The 19457-nt window shown below is 32.0% G+C and overlaps 1 protein-coding gene across 2 annotated transcripts in view; it reads right to left on the reverse strand.

Annotated features, from left to right (window-relative positions):
- The window catches only part of LOC108755735 (putative epidermal cell surface receptor), a 70720-nt gene that overhangs the window by 45444 nt on the left and 5819 nt on the right, over window positions 1-19457 (reverse strand). For both annotated transcript variants that reach the window (XM_018498940.1, XM_018498950.1), the window contains exons 2-3: window positions 7462-8010; window positions 5024-5308 (exon numbers count right to left, since the gene is read on the reverse strand). In XM_018498940.1, the coding sequence (XP_018354442.1) occupies window positions 5024-5308; window positions 7462-8010 (834 nt within the window). The remainder of the gene's footprint in view (window positions 1-5023; window positions 5309-7461; window positions 8011-19457) is intronic.

The raw sequence follows: 19457 nt of genomic DNA on the forward strand, positions 1-19457 counted from the left end.
CGCACTTGCTGAGCAGCGCTTTGATTCGTACGAAGATGTGAAAAAATGGCTCGATGAATGGTTCGCGGCAAAAGGGAAAGATTTTTACTGGCGTGGTATCCACAAATTGCCCGAAGGATGGGAAAAATATGTAACTAGCAATGGAGCATACTTTGAATAAAGCTCTTTTTATCATTCTTTCGAATTTAACGTGTTTTTTTTGGAAAAAAATCCGCATTTCATACTTGTACACCTGGTATGTGTTAACGAATTAGTTGGATATATTTTCTGTAAAAAAATTTCGCTGAAATTATTCCACGTTTTGGAACATTTCAGCGAAATTGCTGAAAATTTGCTGAAATTTCATTGAAAATGAATTTTTCAGCTAACATACTGAAAAATCATTGAAATCCAATCGAAATTTCTCTGAAATTTTCTGAAATTTCTCTGAAATTCTTGCTGAAATTTGTCTGAAAATTTTGCTGAAATTTTTCTGAAATTTTGTCGAAAATAAATTTTTTAGCTAAAAATCGCTGAAATGAAACTTTTTAAAAATGCTGAAATTTTGTTGAAAAGTGGAATAATTTCAGTAACATTTTTTCACCAAGATTATCATAAATATACAGATTATGAATTTAATTTAGGCGCGAAAATCTGCATTATAGTAGCTTTGCAAGCTTGTTCTTTGAATCCAGAAATCAGAAGTCCGAGCCGGAAGCAGCTCGATTGGCTCTAGAAATGTTAATACCGAACGCAGATAAAATGTAGCAGAAAGATGCGAGTTGCCGAATAATTTTCGAGGTAAAAGAGCAAACGGATGCCTCCGATTTACAATGCCGAACACACCTCCTGGCACTCAAATTTTTCAGAGATTTTCTGAGTTAAAAACAAAAACAAAGTATCACGTCGAAATAGTGTCTAGGATGAGTTTCGTCATGACGCTTTGTTTTTTTTTGGCTCAGAAATTCGCTGAAAAATTTGAGTGACCTCAAAGGAGATGCCCCGTTCGAGGCTACCCGAGCTTCCCCTAATAAAATAATTTTTGTTCATCTCGAAGTACCTGGCCTTTTTTACTTTCCTTAGGAAATAACTGCCATACTTTTACGTCTGAATCTTCATCTATTGTACTAATTGGATTTATTCACGAGTCCGAATCTTCTTCTATTAAAATATTTTTACAAAAAATTTTTGCAGAACGTAATAACGCTCATAGGTATAATAAGAATTATAGGCCGCGTTCAGTAGAAAAAGCAGCTTTGTTGTACTAATTGGTGCAAAAATTTTTCATTCTATGATTGGTTCTTGCTTTTAGTTTCTTATGTATAATTATTCGTAAATGTATAAGTTAAATGTATAAATCAATTAAACAATTTTATAAAAACAAAACCAAGCTGCTTTCTCTGCTGAACGCAGTCATAGACATAAGGTCTGTTTTCTATGGCTTCTAACTAGCACACATTTGGAACTTAATATAGGTATATGTTTGATATATCGAAAGCGAAAAAAGTTCTAGTGTAGTCTAATGTAGAAACTGAAAACAGATCAATAGTAGATTACACTAAGCATGTTCTCTATTTTGGCGTGAAGATCAGAGAGAAAAGAACAACTAGAAAGCAGATGCCATCATGGTGTAATAAAGAAAAGAGGTATGCTCTTATGCAAGAAAATAATTAACTAACAAGGGACTAATGATGGGACAAGTGGTTGGCCATATTAATATATCAATCAGCGTTTTTTTTCGCGATGAAAATGTGGTATAATTTGAATAAGGAAAGGACAATTAATGAATTTATTTTATTGAGAACTACTATTGTGACTTTTTATTATTAACAATTATTAAATCTCTTAAAGTTAATAATAATATATGTACATTATAAAATTATTTATAAGGGAGAGTGACCTAAATCGGATCGTGTACCAAATAGGACCTTTTTAATTTAAATGAGTACGGTAAAGTAGATTGGCGAGAGCATAATGTAAGAGGCGTATAAGACTGCTATGCCAGAAATCCCGGGTTCGATCTCAGGTTGAACCGAAAAATTTTCGTACGCTCATAGCTCCTCTCGACAGGTAATGGCAAACCACCGAGAGTATCTTTGCCATGTGCACTTCTATAAACAAAATCATCGTTCGGAATCGACATTAAACTGTAGGTCCTTTATGACTGTGTACAATCAGCATGCGCACCAGGCATATGATAGAAGTCACCACATCCTTTTGAAGAATTATGGACGGAGAAGGAGATTTGCATGCTAAAATTTAAGTCCTCATAAGACACCAAACATGTGACAGCAGTTCTCTGTCATAACATTTATGGAATAGAAAATATATATTTTCAGCTAAATGTATTCACAGAATAGATGCAAATATGTATTCTCATGTAAAAATTTGTTTAAAAAAGAAAATCCTTGTAAATCATTATTTAAAAGGTGTTAAAAATTTGAAAAGTAATTGATTTAAGATAAAGAGTATAGAATTCAAAAATATCAAGCGTTTTGATTACTTTTGCGATTTATTGTAAAATTTGTTCCAAAGTTCCAAAGGACCCGTATCCAAATCAGACTTCTTTTTGGATATTCAAATCGGACCTACAGTATAGTAGATAACTTATAGACCTGGTTGTAATACTGATGATCGACTGCCAGCTCTGGTCCAAGAAATTAAATCCGTAAAATATCATGAGTCATCAGACTTAGATTAATTGAGTTTTATTGAATTCTAATAATATAAACTGTCAGCAATTTTTTTTCTGATAAAATTTTTATCTTTGACTGTTAAATTGCTCATTTTTACTCAGTACTAACAAAAATACATTAAAACATTTTAAAATTGTATCTAAAAGTCCATAAAAATAGAAGTGTCCGATTTGGACCAATGAATAGTTTAATATGGAATCAATAGTTCCAAATCGGACTGAAAAAAGCATTTTCCATTATAGTTCAATATGGATAAAAGATACGTCAATGGTCTGAAGTAAAAATGAAGGAAATTAAATGATCTTTTCAACAGCATCTTTGGATCGAACTTTATTTACGCCTTATAGAGAGCAAAAACTGCAATAGGTCCGATTTACCCTACTCTCCCCTACATATACAAAGGGTAAAGCTAATTAAATAAAAAAACTTTGTGAGAATTTAATAGAAAAAAATAATATATACGTTTTAACAAAATGTATACAGAGATCAAACATAAATAAATAAAAATAAATAAAATTTCGATCTTGTTAGAAAAAAACATGTCATTTTTTCTATTTCTTAATAAAATTTTACAAATTAAATCGTGTATTTGAAATTATTTGTAGGGAACTATTATTTATTTCTATTAAAATGTTATTTACACTCTTGATTGATCACAAAATATATTCTCTATAGGAAAAGCATTAAGTAAAAGACTGTTGTTGGAAAATAATTTCCACAATATTTGGAATTTTCTTTGTAGCGTATGTTGAAAGAAAATAAGTAGAACAATAACAAATACATGTATGTACAAATACAAGTAAATTATCCTTTATCAATCTTTATAATTGTACTTATTTCATTATTCGCATCTATTCTCTCAAATTTCTGATTTTTTTCACACTCAAGTCACGTGAAGGTCATTGTATTATTAATCATTAGATTCGTCTCAATCTCAGCTATCACGCTATAATGGTAGAAATATGTAGTTCTATTAAAAAAAAATCAATAATTTTGAAATCTCTAAAAACCTTAATAGCCGCATGTTTTGCAAAATCATGCAATTTAATGCTGAGTACAAATTTTCGACTAGTTACTGTGTATTTGCTGAAAATATAATATATAATCAAATGTATTCAACTACACGAGGGCAGATTTGAAACATTTAGTGTTGAGTAATACGAGATTATTATCGTATGACCATGCGATTCTTCCCACCAAACGGACACATCAAAGATTAGTTAGAGTCTTAAATAATCTTCATATATCAATCGGAGTTTCGATGGCAAACAATTTATATGCTTCACGGACGTAAGATCGGACTTCGACGCTGATCTAATGATGATTATTTCAGCGGCTAGCGCGGTGGACAAACGTGATACCACCGCAGCGAAGATCAGGCGGATCGCGATGTCTGTCCTTTTGTCGCGTTTGTCACGATCCGCCATTGCTTCTGATTGGTCGAAATCCACCAATCGCAGACGAACACAAGGAGGATCGAATCACACGAAATTTGGAGAAGGCAGCCTTTCGAGAGAACGCAGAGTAACTCCGTCGATCGAGCGCGAGTCCGTACGTTTTGAAGTGCTGAAGTCATTTTAATCGGTCCGATCTTGGTGTCTGCAAGTATTACCCTCGCGACTCAGGGTATTCCCCTAGGCGTCGTCGCGAGCTTATCGTGAAGGGCTTTAGCCCCCAGGCGTATGCGCGAAAGTGTCCGACTAGGCAATTCAGGATAACAACCCCTAGGCACATTCGAAATAGTATTAACAATAACTAAGTGATAAATAATTGAGAAACTATACGATAAACAGAACAGTGTACGTAGACAATAAACAGTTCTTTTTCAAATCGAAACCACAGTGTGATATTAAAGTTATTACATTGATGTGAACATTTAGATTCAGAGAGCAAACTGCTGCTCATTTTGTTGTCAACAAAATGACTTCCATTCATGGAAAACTTGATTTCATTCATCGTTGACAGCAAATACACGGCAAATTGGCAGCAACACATGTTGAATTTACGTGATGTCATATTACAGGCATCATAGTATGTGTTCTTTCGAACTAAACTAAATTTATTCCTTAGGCATTTCCGCGTATCATTAACAGTAACGGAGATATTGCCTTGTAACAGAGTTACTGAGACACCCTGTATAAATAGTCTATGTCATTTGTGATGTTGCTTATACATATATTGTATGTATAATATTGTAATTACAAACTGTGAAGTATGTATAATTTTTTTGTTCTATCTATATACAGCAGATAATATGCAAATTAAAATATTAATAAGTGTCTATAAATAAATTAATACAATAGCATTTTTGGAACAATAAGAAAAATAAAGTCAAGCAAAAGACATACCTGCAGGACAGAAAACAAGGGCGCAACATGGTTCTTCAGCAACCAATTTTTCTTGACACATATGATCCTTAAGCTCTGTGCCCATTTTAACGTAAGGATAAATACATAACGGTTGACAATTCGTAATTCCACTCTCGGAGCATATGCACTTCTCTTCGCAGTCTCGGACAATGTTTTCACCTACTGAGTAAGTGCGATTTCCATGGATACATATTGATGCTTTTGGAAACAACGTCGAAGAAATGTTTATGGCAGTTTCGTTATGTGGTGCGATATATTCTCCACCTAGAGACAATTGATCAGATTGTTTAAGTTCTCGACGAAGACTCTGTTGAGGATTTTGAAAATGATTTCCAAGATTTTCCAAGATAGAAGCTATACATTTCGCGGATTCATTTCGGGATCTCCGTGTCCATGTCCATTCATGGAATGTCAACATTTCATGAACGTTACAGTTTATTTCATCAGGGCAAGGAGTAACCTATTCCTCCTTTATATATCCCTTTATATAGTCTTTTATAATGTTATTTAGAGATAGGGAGGAAGAAAGAGAGCAGGAGGAAGAAAGAGAGTAGGAGGAAGAAAAAGAGTAGGAGAATCAAGAAGTCAATCTTGAGTGACTGGGAAAATGGTCTTCTACATTCTTCTTATGCTGTTGCCATTTTCTCTGTTTAGATTATTGAGATGTTTTTGCATCTTTTACAGTCTCTCTGTAGTTTATTTGAAAGTATGATGTAGTAGTGATTATCAGGACCAGTGTTATAATGTGGTATTATGAAACATCCACGCCCAAAATTTAGCGTAATGTCAAAATCCACATTCGAGAAATCGAAAAATTGGATTAAAAATCCAATATATGATACAAAAGTAGTTAAGGAATTATTCAACTTGACCGTACTATATAAGAATACAGTTATGGTCTATGCCGAACGACATAGATCATAACTTTGAAGCAATGAATGAATTCATTAGCAGGATTCGATAGAGAAATTTTACAATTGCGATTAACATTAAGATTACAAAGAATAAATAAAAACAAAAAAAAGGTTATTATTTCTTTCGTTCGTAACGTAAAATTTTAAACAAATTCTTTGCTTGATAAAAATCGCCGCGCATAAAAATCTTCACTGACATAAACAACTGTCATTCTCAAATGATTTGAATGAACGCCATGATTTTTTTTACAAAATGTGAAGGATATGTGTAGCAACTGAGTAAAGTAAACGGATTTGATTTACAGTTTTCCCGCGATTTAAAAAAAAATAAAGTTCGTATACTTTTTGATCATAGAGTATATAAAAATTCTTTGATGGAGTAACTTGAATTAATATCAGGTTACTCCTCACCCTGAGATAAAATGAACTGCAACGTTCACGAAACGTTAGCATTTCAAGAATGAATATTACACGAAGATAATTCGCGAAACACATATAGCTTCTGTATAATAAATACTCGTGGAAACTTCAAGAGTATTATCAGAATTTTACTAGGAATATTGCTTTGAATACATGTGCTTTATTTATATAAATTATGTAAGTATTAATTATGTAATTGTTTTAGATAGATCATAAATGATAAAATTTTAAACTTATAAAATAAAAGTTTAAAATTATCTTTTATGACCATGAATTCATCCAATATGAAATAAATTTTACTTTTAATTTTATGTATTGACATATGAATTAAAACAAAGTGAGTTATATTTATTTCAAAAACACTGAGAGAAAGGATTTTGTTAATTTGACAAGCCACCAGTACCTTTAACCGGTTATCGATAAATATGTGTCGATAAATTTTGTTGTGATTGTTGCTAGGCTGCTACCAACCAATTATTAGTAACAGAAGCAAACTACCATAGAATCTAACCTATCTTTTGGATAAACTTTAGACTCGTTTACATAGAATTCGTAGATGATCGTGGACTTTTAAGTCGTAGTAAACCGACCAAGCAATCTAATATACTTGACTAGAAGAATACTTGACTAGAATTGGTCAATTTCTTACGATTTGAGATCTTGCAATTGTCAACGACTTTTATATATATATATGAGCCTCTTATTTGCTAACGATATTATTAATTATTGTATTTGTTACATTGACAAATTAATTTGCAATCGTAACGCAAATCGATCGTTTTTTTTTAACAAATATCACATTTGCTTTCCCTTGATTTGTTCCTATAACAAAATTATTTCTCTCATCAGTGTAGCTCATATAGAGCATGTATTGCTGTAACAATAATTCTTTTTGTACATTGTTTAATTTACGAAATGTATTTTTAATATATCAATATAATTAATTTTAAATTACATTTTATACTTATATACTAGTAATAATTTAGTAGTTTTTTTCTATCTTGTCAGCGTAAAACTATTAACAAGAACAAAAAATTGATTATATACTATTATTTCTGTTTCAACAATATTTATAATATTTACCTTCAATTTCTTTATCATTTTCATCCATGCTGATGTCACTAAGATCCGTGATATTATCGTGCAATGAATTCATTGGCTCTGAAGCAGTGACATTTAAGTCTCTGCCTCTTGATGACATTGTCTCTTTCGTCATTGGAATCCCCACTGTCTTACTTGTCGTATTCTGGACACGATTAGTTGGTAACACCGTCTTCGTTACAGCGATTATTGGTACTCCGTGAAGAAGAAAGGGAGTCGTTATGTTCATAGTGTTCATAGATTTTATAGCTGAAGATTGATCGATTTTTGTCTCAGGTAAAATCGTAGGTAAAATCGGTGACATTACTGAAGTGTTGGAGTCTACAACCTCCTGCGAGTTATCATTGATGACGGATTTTTGATATTTTTGATCGCCTTTGACTTTAAAGTCCGTTACAGACTTTTTCTTAGCTTCAGTTGTAATTTTGATGTCAGCTTCTTTTGTTGAATATACACTTTTTAATTCTGTTGTATCATTCTGCCATTCTGTATGAACAGACTGCATTCCTAGAATACCTTCACCATTGTTATCTATTAACAGAAAGAATATAATGTTTAAGAAATTTAAATATTTAATAAAATTATTAGAAATATTTTACTTTTTTTAAATTAATAAATTTTTAATATACACCCGACACCCCCTCTCCCCCCTAAAAAATAATAGATAGCATCTATGGAAATAAAAAAATTTTGCGTTTTTTAATATTTAATTGTATAATATAATAATAGCTATAGAAGAACACGTTATATTTTTGTATATGTGGATTATATCAGTTTTTTCAAGTGGCTATTTTACGCAGCCCTGGTGAAAAAATTTCGCTGAAATTATTCCACGTTTTGAAACATTTTTCGTAAAATTTCAGCATTTTAGAAAAATTTCAATTTGATTTCAGTGATTTTTAGCTGAAAAATTCATTTTTAGCACAATTTCAGAAAAATTTCAGAATAATTTCAGTTCAGTTTCAACGATTTTTCAGTATGTTAGCTGAAAAATTTACTTTCAATGACATTTTAGCAAATTTTCAACAATTTCGCTAAAATGTTCCAAAATATGGAATAATTTCAGCGAAATTTTTTGACCAGGGAGTTTTCAGGGAGTACAAATGCACAATTTCTTGCAAATTCTTTTTATAGAATGCAAGAGATTGTAAAATATGATTGACAATGTCAGGATTTAAATATGCCTGAGATATAAACGTTTGATTAATAAGGAGATAGCAAGAATTGTAAAATGCCAAATGAGATAAGCCATAGATCATTTGGAAAGGGAAATTGCGTACTTTAAGCCTAGGTGTCGCATTTTAACCTGATAAACAATTTTTTATGCATGAATATGTATAAATATGTACAAACATACATAAACTTGTATAAATATTCATAAACATACATAATTATATGTGAAATATTGTATGTTCATACATATTTCATATATCCTTCTTTCTTTTGTAAAATTACTTCTTAGTAATATTAATAATAATAATAATGTGAAAACATTAAAAATAATTAAAAAAATAATTTTCGCACTATTTGTTTTTGAAAAACTCAAGTTTAGAGAAATATAAAAAAATTGCTCATATATAATTATATACGAGATCTGTTCAAAAAGTATCGCGAATTTTGTGTTTTTTCAAAAATTATTTATTTATTCATGAATATCTATTTTGTCCTTCAAAGTAATCCCCATCAGATATTATACACTTGTGTATAATAGATATTATACAACGTTTTTTCCAATCCTCGAAGCACTTCAAAAAATTATTTTTTGTGATCTTGTTCAGCTCCTCCTTCGATGCCGTCTTTATCTCCTCAATCGTAGCGTAGCGTCGTCCTTTCATAGGCCTCTTCAGTTTCGGGAACAAGAAAAAGTCACAGGGGGCCAGATCTGGGGAATACGGTGGCTGCGGCATCATTAGTGTGTTGTTTTTGGTCAAAAATTCGCGCACAAGCAACGATGTGTGAGCAGGGGCGTTATCATGGTGCAAAAGCCAATTTTTGTTCTTCCACAAATCCGGGCGTTTCTGGCGGATTGCTTCGCGCAAATTGCGCATAACTTGCAGGTAATATTCCTTATTGACCGTTCTACCCTGTGGCAAGAACTCATGATGCACCACGCCCCTGCAATCGAAGAAAACTGTAAGCAAAACCTTCACATTCGACCGAACTTGGCGCGCTTTTTTCGGTCTTGGCTCGTGCGGCAGCTTCCATTGGGATGATTGAGCTTTGGTTTCCACGTCATAACCATAAACCCATGATTCGTCACCAGTTATGACCCTCTGGAGCAAATTTGGGTCGTCGCGGACAGAGTCCAACAGCTCCTTAGCAATGTTAATGCGATGCTGTTTTTGGTCGAAATTGAGCAATTTTGGTACGAATTTCGCGGCGACCCGTCTCATGCCCAAATCATTGGTAAAAATCGAATGGCACGAGCCAATCGATATGTTTAGGTCCTCAGCAACCTCTCTAACGGTGATTCGACGATTGGCCAATACTATTTTCTTCACTTCATCAATGTTTTCGTCTGTTGTTGACGTGCTCGGGCGTCCGGCACGCTCTTCGTCGTTCACATCTTCTCGGCCCTCTGAGAACATTTTGTACCACCGATAAACGTTGCTTCGGTCCAAGGTAGCTTCACCATATGCCACAGTCAACATTCGGAATGCGTCCGCGCACTTAATTTTGTTTTTCACACAAAATTTGATACAGATTCTTTGATCCATTTTTTGGAATAGGCAAAAATCGAAGACGAGCCAAAACACGTGCAAGCAAAGCAGCTGTCAAAAATTAACTGAACATTCAAAATGGCCGAACTTGTCGGCATAAGTGAGAGACATGAGTACCAACATAACGCCACAAAAAATCGAAAATCGAATATACGTAACCCGCGGAAATTCAAAATTCGCGATACTTTTTGAACAGACCTCGTATAAAATTGTACATAGGTAATTGTGTATGAACAATTTCTTTTACATTTCTCCAAATATGATTTTTTTCTACAACAAACAATGTGAAAATTATCCCTTTAATTGTTTTTGATGTTTTTGTATCATTATTGTTATTATTTTTATTATTTTTGTTATTACTAAATCATAATTATACAAAAGAAAGACGGATGTATGAATGCATGAACATACGAGGGCAAGTCAATAAGTTTTTAGAAAAACATAGTAAAACACATTTTTTTTGATCGATTCATTTTTATTTCTCAACATCCTTTCAGCTCGATACACTCGATCTAATGATTCTCCAACTTTTTCAAGCCCGAATAATATGATTTGTCCAACCCTTCAAAATAAGCCTCTGTTTCGGCGATGAGCTGCTCTCTGATGATGAATCTCTTTCCTCCGAACCATTTCTTCAGGTTTGCAAACAGGACATAGTCGCAGACAGCTAAATCTGGCGAATATGCTGGATGGGCAAGCAATTCGTAGCGGAATTCATTGAATTTGATCATCGGTGTCGGGCACGTGTGAACCCGTGCATTGTCTTGATGAAAGAGCACTTTCTTCTTCGCCAAATGGGGACGTTTTTTCTTTAAAATGTTGAAACGATCCAATAAGGTTATGTAGTAATCGCCATTAATCGTTTGCTTCGACGGAAGGTAATCGATATGAATTATACCGCGTGCATTTCAAAAAACTATGGCCATCATCTTTCCGGCCGACTTCATGGTCTTCGCCTTCTTCGGAACTGGTTTACCCGGTGAAGTCCATTGTTTTGACTATTCCTTCGTCTCGAGTGTGAAGTAATGGATCCATGTTTCGTCCGCAGTAATGAATCGACGCAGAAATTCATCTGGATTACGTTGAAACATCTCCAAACATTAGCAAACACATTGAACAAACAGAACTTTTCCGAGAGCTATGATACATTTTTGACTGTTCAATCGTACATGAATAATGTCGAGTTCTACATCAAGACTCACCCAAATTGTGAATATAATGAATATGCGAACATTTGCGATAATTATTATGTACTACGGTTTTTTCGATATGTTTAATGTCTGAAGAGGGCTCAATCCGGTAGCTGAAACTTGTAATTTGTATTTAAACTGAGTTTTTAATTATTTTTTAATTATTTTTCATTTTTTATTATATATTTTCTTCAATTTTATTTTTTTCTTTACTTGTAATTTATTCTTTCAATTAGATGACTTGTATTTTAAAGAAATGTGTTTACTCTTACTTTGCCCTTTATTTATTATTATTTATAAATATATATTTGAAATTTCTCATTAATTTCATTAATGAAGAAAAATAATTTAAAAAATTATATTTTAATTCACTTTATAAACAACATTAGAACTTTATAAATCAGAAATGAGTGTGATATCTTTTTTAAAAAAATGTTTGAAACATAATGAAACATCACAATGATTACAGTTAACAAACGATAAATCTTCATAACTTTCGTCATTGCATTCAAGAATGGCAAATTGGAAATAAATATTCTTCATATTTTTGAAATCTCTATTTTCATTGATTAGTCTCGTGACTGCTCATGTCACAACCACAAAATATTGCGATGCGAGTATCAGCTAGTGTTGTCAACTCTGCATTTTAAAACTCTCTATTAAATGCTTTAAAAAATATTTGAAATATGTGTAAGTTAAATTTTACAAACAATTTTTTAAAAGTTAACTAATTAAAATGAATTTTAATTATTTATTTATAATAAAATTATTTATTATAAAATTTGGCTGTTGCCATACAATTTCGTGAATGAAAATTGTTTTGTGTTTATGATGCTGGTGTCACCTTGTATGGAAGTTTCGCTCGCCAAGGCGGCGTGTAATAATGACGACTCTCTTGGTTGTAATAAGTTAAATTTTATTATAGAGTTTTGTGTGTGTGTGTGTGTGTGTGTGTGTGTGAATTAAGATTTATTCGAAGCGGGCGATAGGCGATGTTCGTAGTAATAATATTGCGATAATTGATGCGTTCGGTTAGATGCATGCACAGATAATTCACACGACGTTGAATAATTTCTCGCAACCGTTCGAAAGAATGCATATTGCGAGCAGTAACGAGACCGACAAATCTCTTCGGAAATTCAGGTAATTCTCGCGCACTGAATGCCCTTGCGGTACGCGTATACCGGTAACGTTATGTGACAATATACAACGTTGATACGCGATGACAAGTTGGTTTGGTTCGCACTTAATATTCGAGAAGATGCGTTAAGAATGAATATCGACAGATGATCCGTGTTGATCGGGATCGGGCAGCGAACTGAACATTCGCACACGTGCGCGCGAGTCAGCTTTTTGGGAGTCGCGCAAAGGGGGTCGCGTGCTTTCTGAGATAGATAGCGTGATTAGAACAAAAGAGAGATATATTCGTGTTTTGAATGGTGACGGCTCGGTGTCGATGAGCTGTTTACTTGCCATTCCCGTGAATACATAGAAATTAACGATTTTCCGAAACAAAAATCAATGTAAAAACATTTAAAATACAAATAGAACGAGCACTATGAAATATATTATTTTTACAAAAACATTTCATATAAAGATATTCGGAGGAAAATATAGTTAATATTTTTTGTTTATTATTTTTTAAAAATCTATTTATAAAATATATGCTAGTGCTGCCTGTTTGTATTTAAATATTTTTACGTATATTTTCATCTTCAAAATTGTATAGCAATGTCCAAATTTTATAATAATTAATAAACAATTTATAATAATTAATAAATAATTAATAAATAATTCAAATTTCAAGAAATCATGTTAATTATTGTTATATTAGGTTAAGTAAAAAGTCATCGCGTTTTTTTAAAAGACATCTATCAGTAAAAACCGCAATTACTTTCTTACCAACAATATAAATATATCTTGATAGAGTAAAGTTTCAAAAATCTCTTTTTTAAATTATACGATACGACAATTTTTAATGGAGTTATGAGCAATTAAAGTCAAAATAATTCTTTTATTTAATCCGCGATAACTCAGTAATCAAAAGTCGTAGGAATATTAAAAAAAAACGATTTTGTAGGGAAAGTATCAAGCTTTCACGATAGGTAATCGAAAATTTTCTCAAATTCGTTTTGGACACGTTACAAATCCACAAAGTGAAAAGAAAATTTTTCGTCTTTTTCAGCTCGTAGTTTTTGATATGTAAAAATTATCAAACTCATATAAACTTAAAAAATGTGATAAACTTTTAAAAGTAGAGATTTCAAGCTTTAAAATTTTAAATTTGAATTTCATTCATTATTGACGAAGATATTGTATATATAACTTTGAGCTAAAAAATACGCGATGACTTTTTACTCAACCTAATATAAAAAAGAATGCAGTATTAGTATTTTTACTTAAAAAAGAAGAAAAGTAAATTACATTATAAAATATAATTGTGACTTAAAAAAAAAGTTAACACTGCTGGGATTTGAACTCTCGTTGGTCGAATAAGAAAAAGTATAATTGTGCACTTGAGTGTCACTTTCTTACTTATCGACGCACAATCCCAGTACTTATCATATAGAAGATTGGATACAACTTTAATTGCAGTTTTATCAAAATAAAAAATCTGTTTACAACCCTTTTACAGGTTTAATCCAAGCAATTTCCTCGTTTGAATTATCTAGTAAGCAAAATGTAAGCAGAATGTTAGCAGACTAAGGATGCGATCCCATGTTGCGGGATTGGTGCAATGCGGAATTAGCGAAATGTTCATGATTGGTCGTGGCTTCATTCCGCCAATTCCGTTCCGCTAAAATGTGTTTTCTTATGTCCTATGGAGTGGAATTTCCGGAATGCACAATTAGCGCTGACCAATCACTAGAGCCTTTCCATAGATTACTTTCATTAGACCTACTGGAATAGCATTTGTCATTGGCTTATATTGATTGCTCATCTGTAAATTCCACTCCATAGGACATAGGAAATTAAATTCCTGCAGATCGGAAATTACACATACATATAGAGATATTGCCCCGACTTTATTTTGACAAATGTTTTTTTCTAACTCATCCTTATATACACATTCGTGTTCTGACTATATTGACCTCCGTATTTATTTGGAGACTTAATTAATTACCTTCAAGGTTATGTTCAGATTCCCACCCAAGTGCTAATCAGATATTACTCCATTTTTGTTATCTACTAAATGTTAAACAAGGATTACACAGCCTGAAAAACAGGTGAATCCAAACACGCAATAGTATGTTAATTAACCATGCGTTTGTAGGAGACAGTTTTCTCCATTTAAACTAGCTTAAGAGATTAGTTTTTATAAGTATTAGGCCAATCAAAAATTCCGTTCATCTAGCGGCGAGTAGTAGTAGTTCTAGCTCTAGCTAGAACTGTCGATAACTCTAATGTCTAAACCAAGCTTAATTTTTTAGTTTTACCATCTGTCAATAAAATTCAGTATATAAAAGTATACGTTTGCATCAATAACATTGCTTTTTACTGCATCTAAAATGTCGACATTTGAGCCAAATAAGCGTTATTTGTGCGAAGTGTTAATCTTTTGCTTCAAATAGAAGAAAACTGCAGCTGAAGCTCATCGAATGCTTGTAGAAGTTTATAGTGATAGTGTTCCTTCTGATAAAACATGCAGAGAATGGTTTCGATGCTTTAAAGTGATGATTTTGATGTGGAGGACGAAGAGCGTTCTGGACGATTAAAAGCATTTAAAGATAAAGAATTGTAGGCATTGGTGGATGAAAACTCATGTCAAACGCAAAAAGTTTACAGAATTATTAAATTGTGCTCAATCTCTTATTACCAATCGTTTGAAAGCCTTGGGAAAAGTCTACAAGGAAGAAAAATGGGTCCCATATGAACTGAAGCCAAGAGATATTGAAAGGCGAAAAACCATTTGCGAAATTCTGCTTGCTAGGCAACAAAAAAAGGGATTTTTGCACCGAATTGTGACTTGCGAAAAGTGGATCTATTTTAATATGCCAAATGCCGAAAAACCATTTGTGATCCAGGCCAATCATCGATATCGACGTCAAAGCGGAATATCCACGGAAAGAAGGCAATGCTCTATATTTGGTAGGATCAGAAGGGTGTAGTATACCACGAGCTGTTGAAATTTGGTCAAACAGTTACAGAGAATCTCTATCGAAAACAAATTACAATATTATCCGGTTGAGCCAAGCATTGCACGGAAAACGAATATGAAACGAGACAGCATAAAATGATTTTACGTCATAACAACTCGACGATTAACGACATGACTAAACCTTACGTCCATTTACAACTAAATTTGACGTAAAGACAAAATAACCTGAATTTTTGGAAATTTTAAAAAAGTAACCGAGGGAAAGAATCGAAGCCCTTGGGTGTACATATGTGTGCTCGCCTTTTGCGCGCCGAGAGTGAACGAGACAGCGAGCTTCTTCTCACAATTTTCTTATTTCAAGAGACCGAAAATGCTTTTTCGCCAATCTCAGCCGCTCGGATTTCAGCATCAATAAGAGACGAGGAGCATTCTAAATAACATATAAGTTTTAATCGTAGGAAGATAGAAAGTCAATATAAGCCAGCACAAGTTGTTGATGTGCAAGAATACCATATAGAAATGAAATAAAATTTCTGAATTTGCGGAATAAGAACTTGTATTATGAATAATATTCTTGAAGAAAATGACTTAAAAAGATTGATTGCGGAATAAGAAATTATTATTATGGATGGTTCTTTCTGAGGATGACTCAAAGAAGAATTGAATCGTTAATTTTCTATTGTATTGTGCTCGTCGAAATCAAATCAAGGTTTATATAATAAACTAAATAAATATAAGATAATCGCACTAATAACTGCGTTGACTCCCACAACCGTTATTATTGTTTTTTATTAATTTAAAATTACAGATGTTTCGATCCTTATTATTGGATCATCTTTAATATAAATTTGAAAAAATTTTAATGTGTAAATTTAAACACGTACTGATCGCTTACTATTTCGTCAATATAATAAATATAAAAGTTGTCTGTCGAATTTAACTGAATACTCAAACGAGTATATTACATTATCTGCAAAATACAATAACACGAAAAATAATAAAAGACATAAAACACTAATACAAAAAATTATTATATAAAAACTGAATACATTTACATTACATATTGACGACGATCAGACATAAAACACTAATACAAAAAATTATTATAAAAACTGGACACATTTACATTACATATTGACGACGATCAGATAATTTAGATCGTGCGTACAGTAAGACATTTCAAGAGTGTGTGAAGAGATCAAAACGAAATTGTCGTTAATAAGTAGGAGAAAAGTATAATAAATAAAAGGAAAACGAAAAATCAAACGAGTTATAATAACAAAGTATATGAATTAGAAATAAAACTTAGAAAAATCATTCTTTTTAAAACAATTCATGATATAAAGAATCCAACATTTCATTTCCTCTTGTAAATTTAAACTATTATCTTGTTTCTTAATATAAATAGACTCTGAGATTAATCGCTTATTGTAATTCTTTTCTTCATCTAAAAGCTTAATATTGTTCTAATAAAATTCATAATTAAATTCCAGTCTATGGAATACCGAGTGTTGATTAGTATATCTATTGATGTGATTACGATGCTCTGATGGTTTTTAATAATCTTTTTGTTTGGTCTACGTATGAAGCATTACAATCAGAACTATTCATTAATTTTATATACTTAGAATATAAAAAAGAATGTAATTTGTCTTTTTAAACTGTAATGAAAGAACTTAAATATAATCACGTAGGTCAAGCTAATAGTTTCGTTATTTTTGAAAAAAATCTTTTGAATTTCTCTGGTATTGACGGAACATAGGAAACAGTACAAAATATTATTAAAGACTTAGTTGTAAATCGTAAATTTTTATTTGTACTAATTTCGTTGCTGTTAAGTTGTTAAATTTTATGTGAAGTCTTTTTTGACATAATTGAATATTATACTGAGAGGGTATTCGTTATTCAATAAAATGTCTATTACTAATCGAAAGTTTTATTCATGGAAACTAGAGTGTGATAATAGTAAAACTCTGTCCGTTAAACCAAAACTCGTTCCCACTTCCTGTTACATTGAATGACACGAGAAATAATTTAAGTATTGTGCCAAAAAAGTTGGTGATACCAATCGCAAAGTTTTATTTTTCTTTAGCGATGCATCAAGAAAGTTTAAACTATTACCACCAAGCTCTACTGTAAATTTTAATTTAGGATGAAAATTATTAAAATTACTTACAATCATATCAATGTTACACTCTAGAGTTGAGAGTACAATGTCATCGACATATCTATAATATGTTTCCAAAGAAAACGTGATTTTTTAGCAATAAACCGAAAAAATAAAAATTCAAGAAAAGAAAATAAATTAAAAATTTTATGGTTACAATTATTTCGCGAAACATTTGATTAAGCTGTTTATTTATATCTCGTTAAGCTACCCCCAATTTTAAAAAAAATTATGTTTCTACGTCAATTTATTGCTAAGAAAAAGTAAATTTAGCAAATTTTAATAACGAATCAGATACGCGCGAGTCACCGTGTGGCCCGATTACATTCCATATTCGATTGAGCACCGGCTTCCCCCACTCCACCCGGCGCGCTGCCATGCTCGCTTTCCTGAACTTTCCAATGATTTTAAACAAATTTTTTCGGCAGCAAAAAATTCGAGAATTTTTTAACAGCAAATTCAATTCTTCCTTGATAAATTGGTGCTAGACGAAATTCTTAATCTTAAAAATTAGAGTCATTGATTTTTTGAAAAAAAAATTGTTATCTTGGCTCTTAATAATCGGAGGATAATCTTTTCTTCTTTAAATTTGTAGAAAAATGTCAGCTGTCGAATGCTTCACACAGCTATTTGATATGCACGGAATTATTCCATTTTTTTATACAAAAAAAAGATACCCACTTTTCAAAATTATTTTATAATAGTTTAACTGCAAAAAATCGTTTTGTTACTAAGTAAGTATACGTGATAGTGCAACTCTCGAAGAAGAGAAAAATCACTCCTGTAAATTGCTGTACAAGTGCTCAAAGATGTAAGTAATTAAGTTTTCCGCAGACAGATTTGTAATGAACAAATGGCTTTTTGCAAAAACTAATGAACATTTCAGGCTCGTTCAGGGCTAGATTTGTTCGTTATTACCAGGACTACATTTTACGAGAGAATTTCGAAGCTTTGCGTTTAAATCTCAATGAACAGAGAGCGAGTGGAAAAAAGCTTTTTTCGGTGATTTTTTTGTCTATTTAATAAATAGATCAATTTTAATGTTCCACGTCTTATTTTGTAAGTATTTTGAATACCTACATTTTTTATACCGAACTTTTTTCCATACAATCAATATTTTTTGTTTTATAAGCGAAAAACGCTTTTTGCAACTATTCGATTTTTTTTGCATATTTTCTTCACAAATCTCGAGTTTCAAACATACGCATTTGTTTTCTGATGGCCTTTCGAACATTTTCGTGAAGAGAAATGCTGGTTTATAATTTTTTTTCGGTAAAAATCTACTTCTATTGAATATACGGCATCGCCACGAGATGGACTTGCTTCTCGTAAGAAGAAATCACCCAAGAATCCTATAAAAATTGGCATATATAAATCAAATAGGCAAATTTTTTAGAGATTCCTAAGTTCCTTCGGAGTGTGTTTTCTGAATCTCCAAATTTTTTTTTGACTGTTTTCTAACTTTCTTTTATGTATTTTTGAAATGTGAAATTAATCAATAATATTTTAGTAATAATAAAACTGTATTCATTGTTTCCAGTTTTTACACTAGTATATATAAATATATAATTATGTATTAGGTGTACAAAAAAGTTCTGAGCTTTAGATTTGATACAACCGAAATAACAATTTAAATTTTATATATCTTCCCGCCCTTTTGGGGTTTTAAAACAGTAACATTTAACCTCCTGAAATGCGATACGGTTTGGCGTTTGATGCACATAACCTCAAAAATCAGTAGTGTTCACGATGGCAATTACAAAAGAGCATATTCGATTTTCCATCCACTTCGCGTTTCATCT

Source organism: Trachymyrmex septentrionalis, unplaced genomic scaffold (assembly GCF_001594115.1).
Source record: "Trachymyrmex septentrionalis isolate Tsep2-gDNA-1 unplaced genomic scaffold, Tsep1.0 scaffold126, whole genome shotgun sequence".
Lineage (NCBI taxonomy): Eukaryota > Metazoa > Arthropoda > Insecta > Hymenoptera > Formicidae > Trachymyrmex > Trachymyrmex septentrionalis.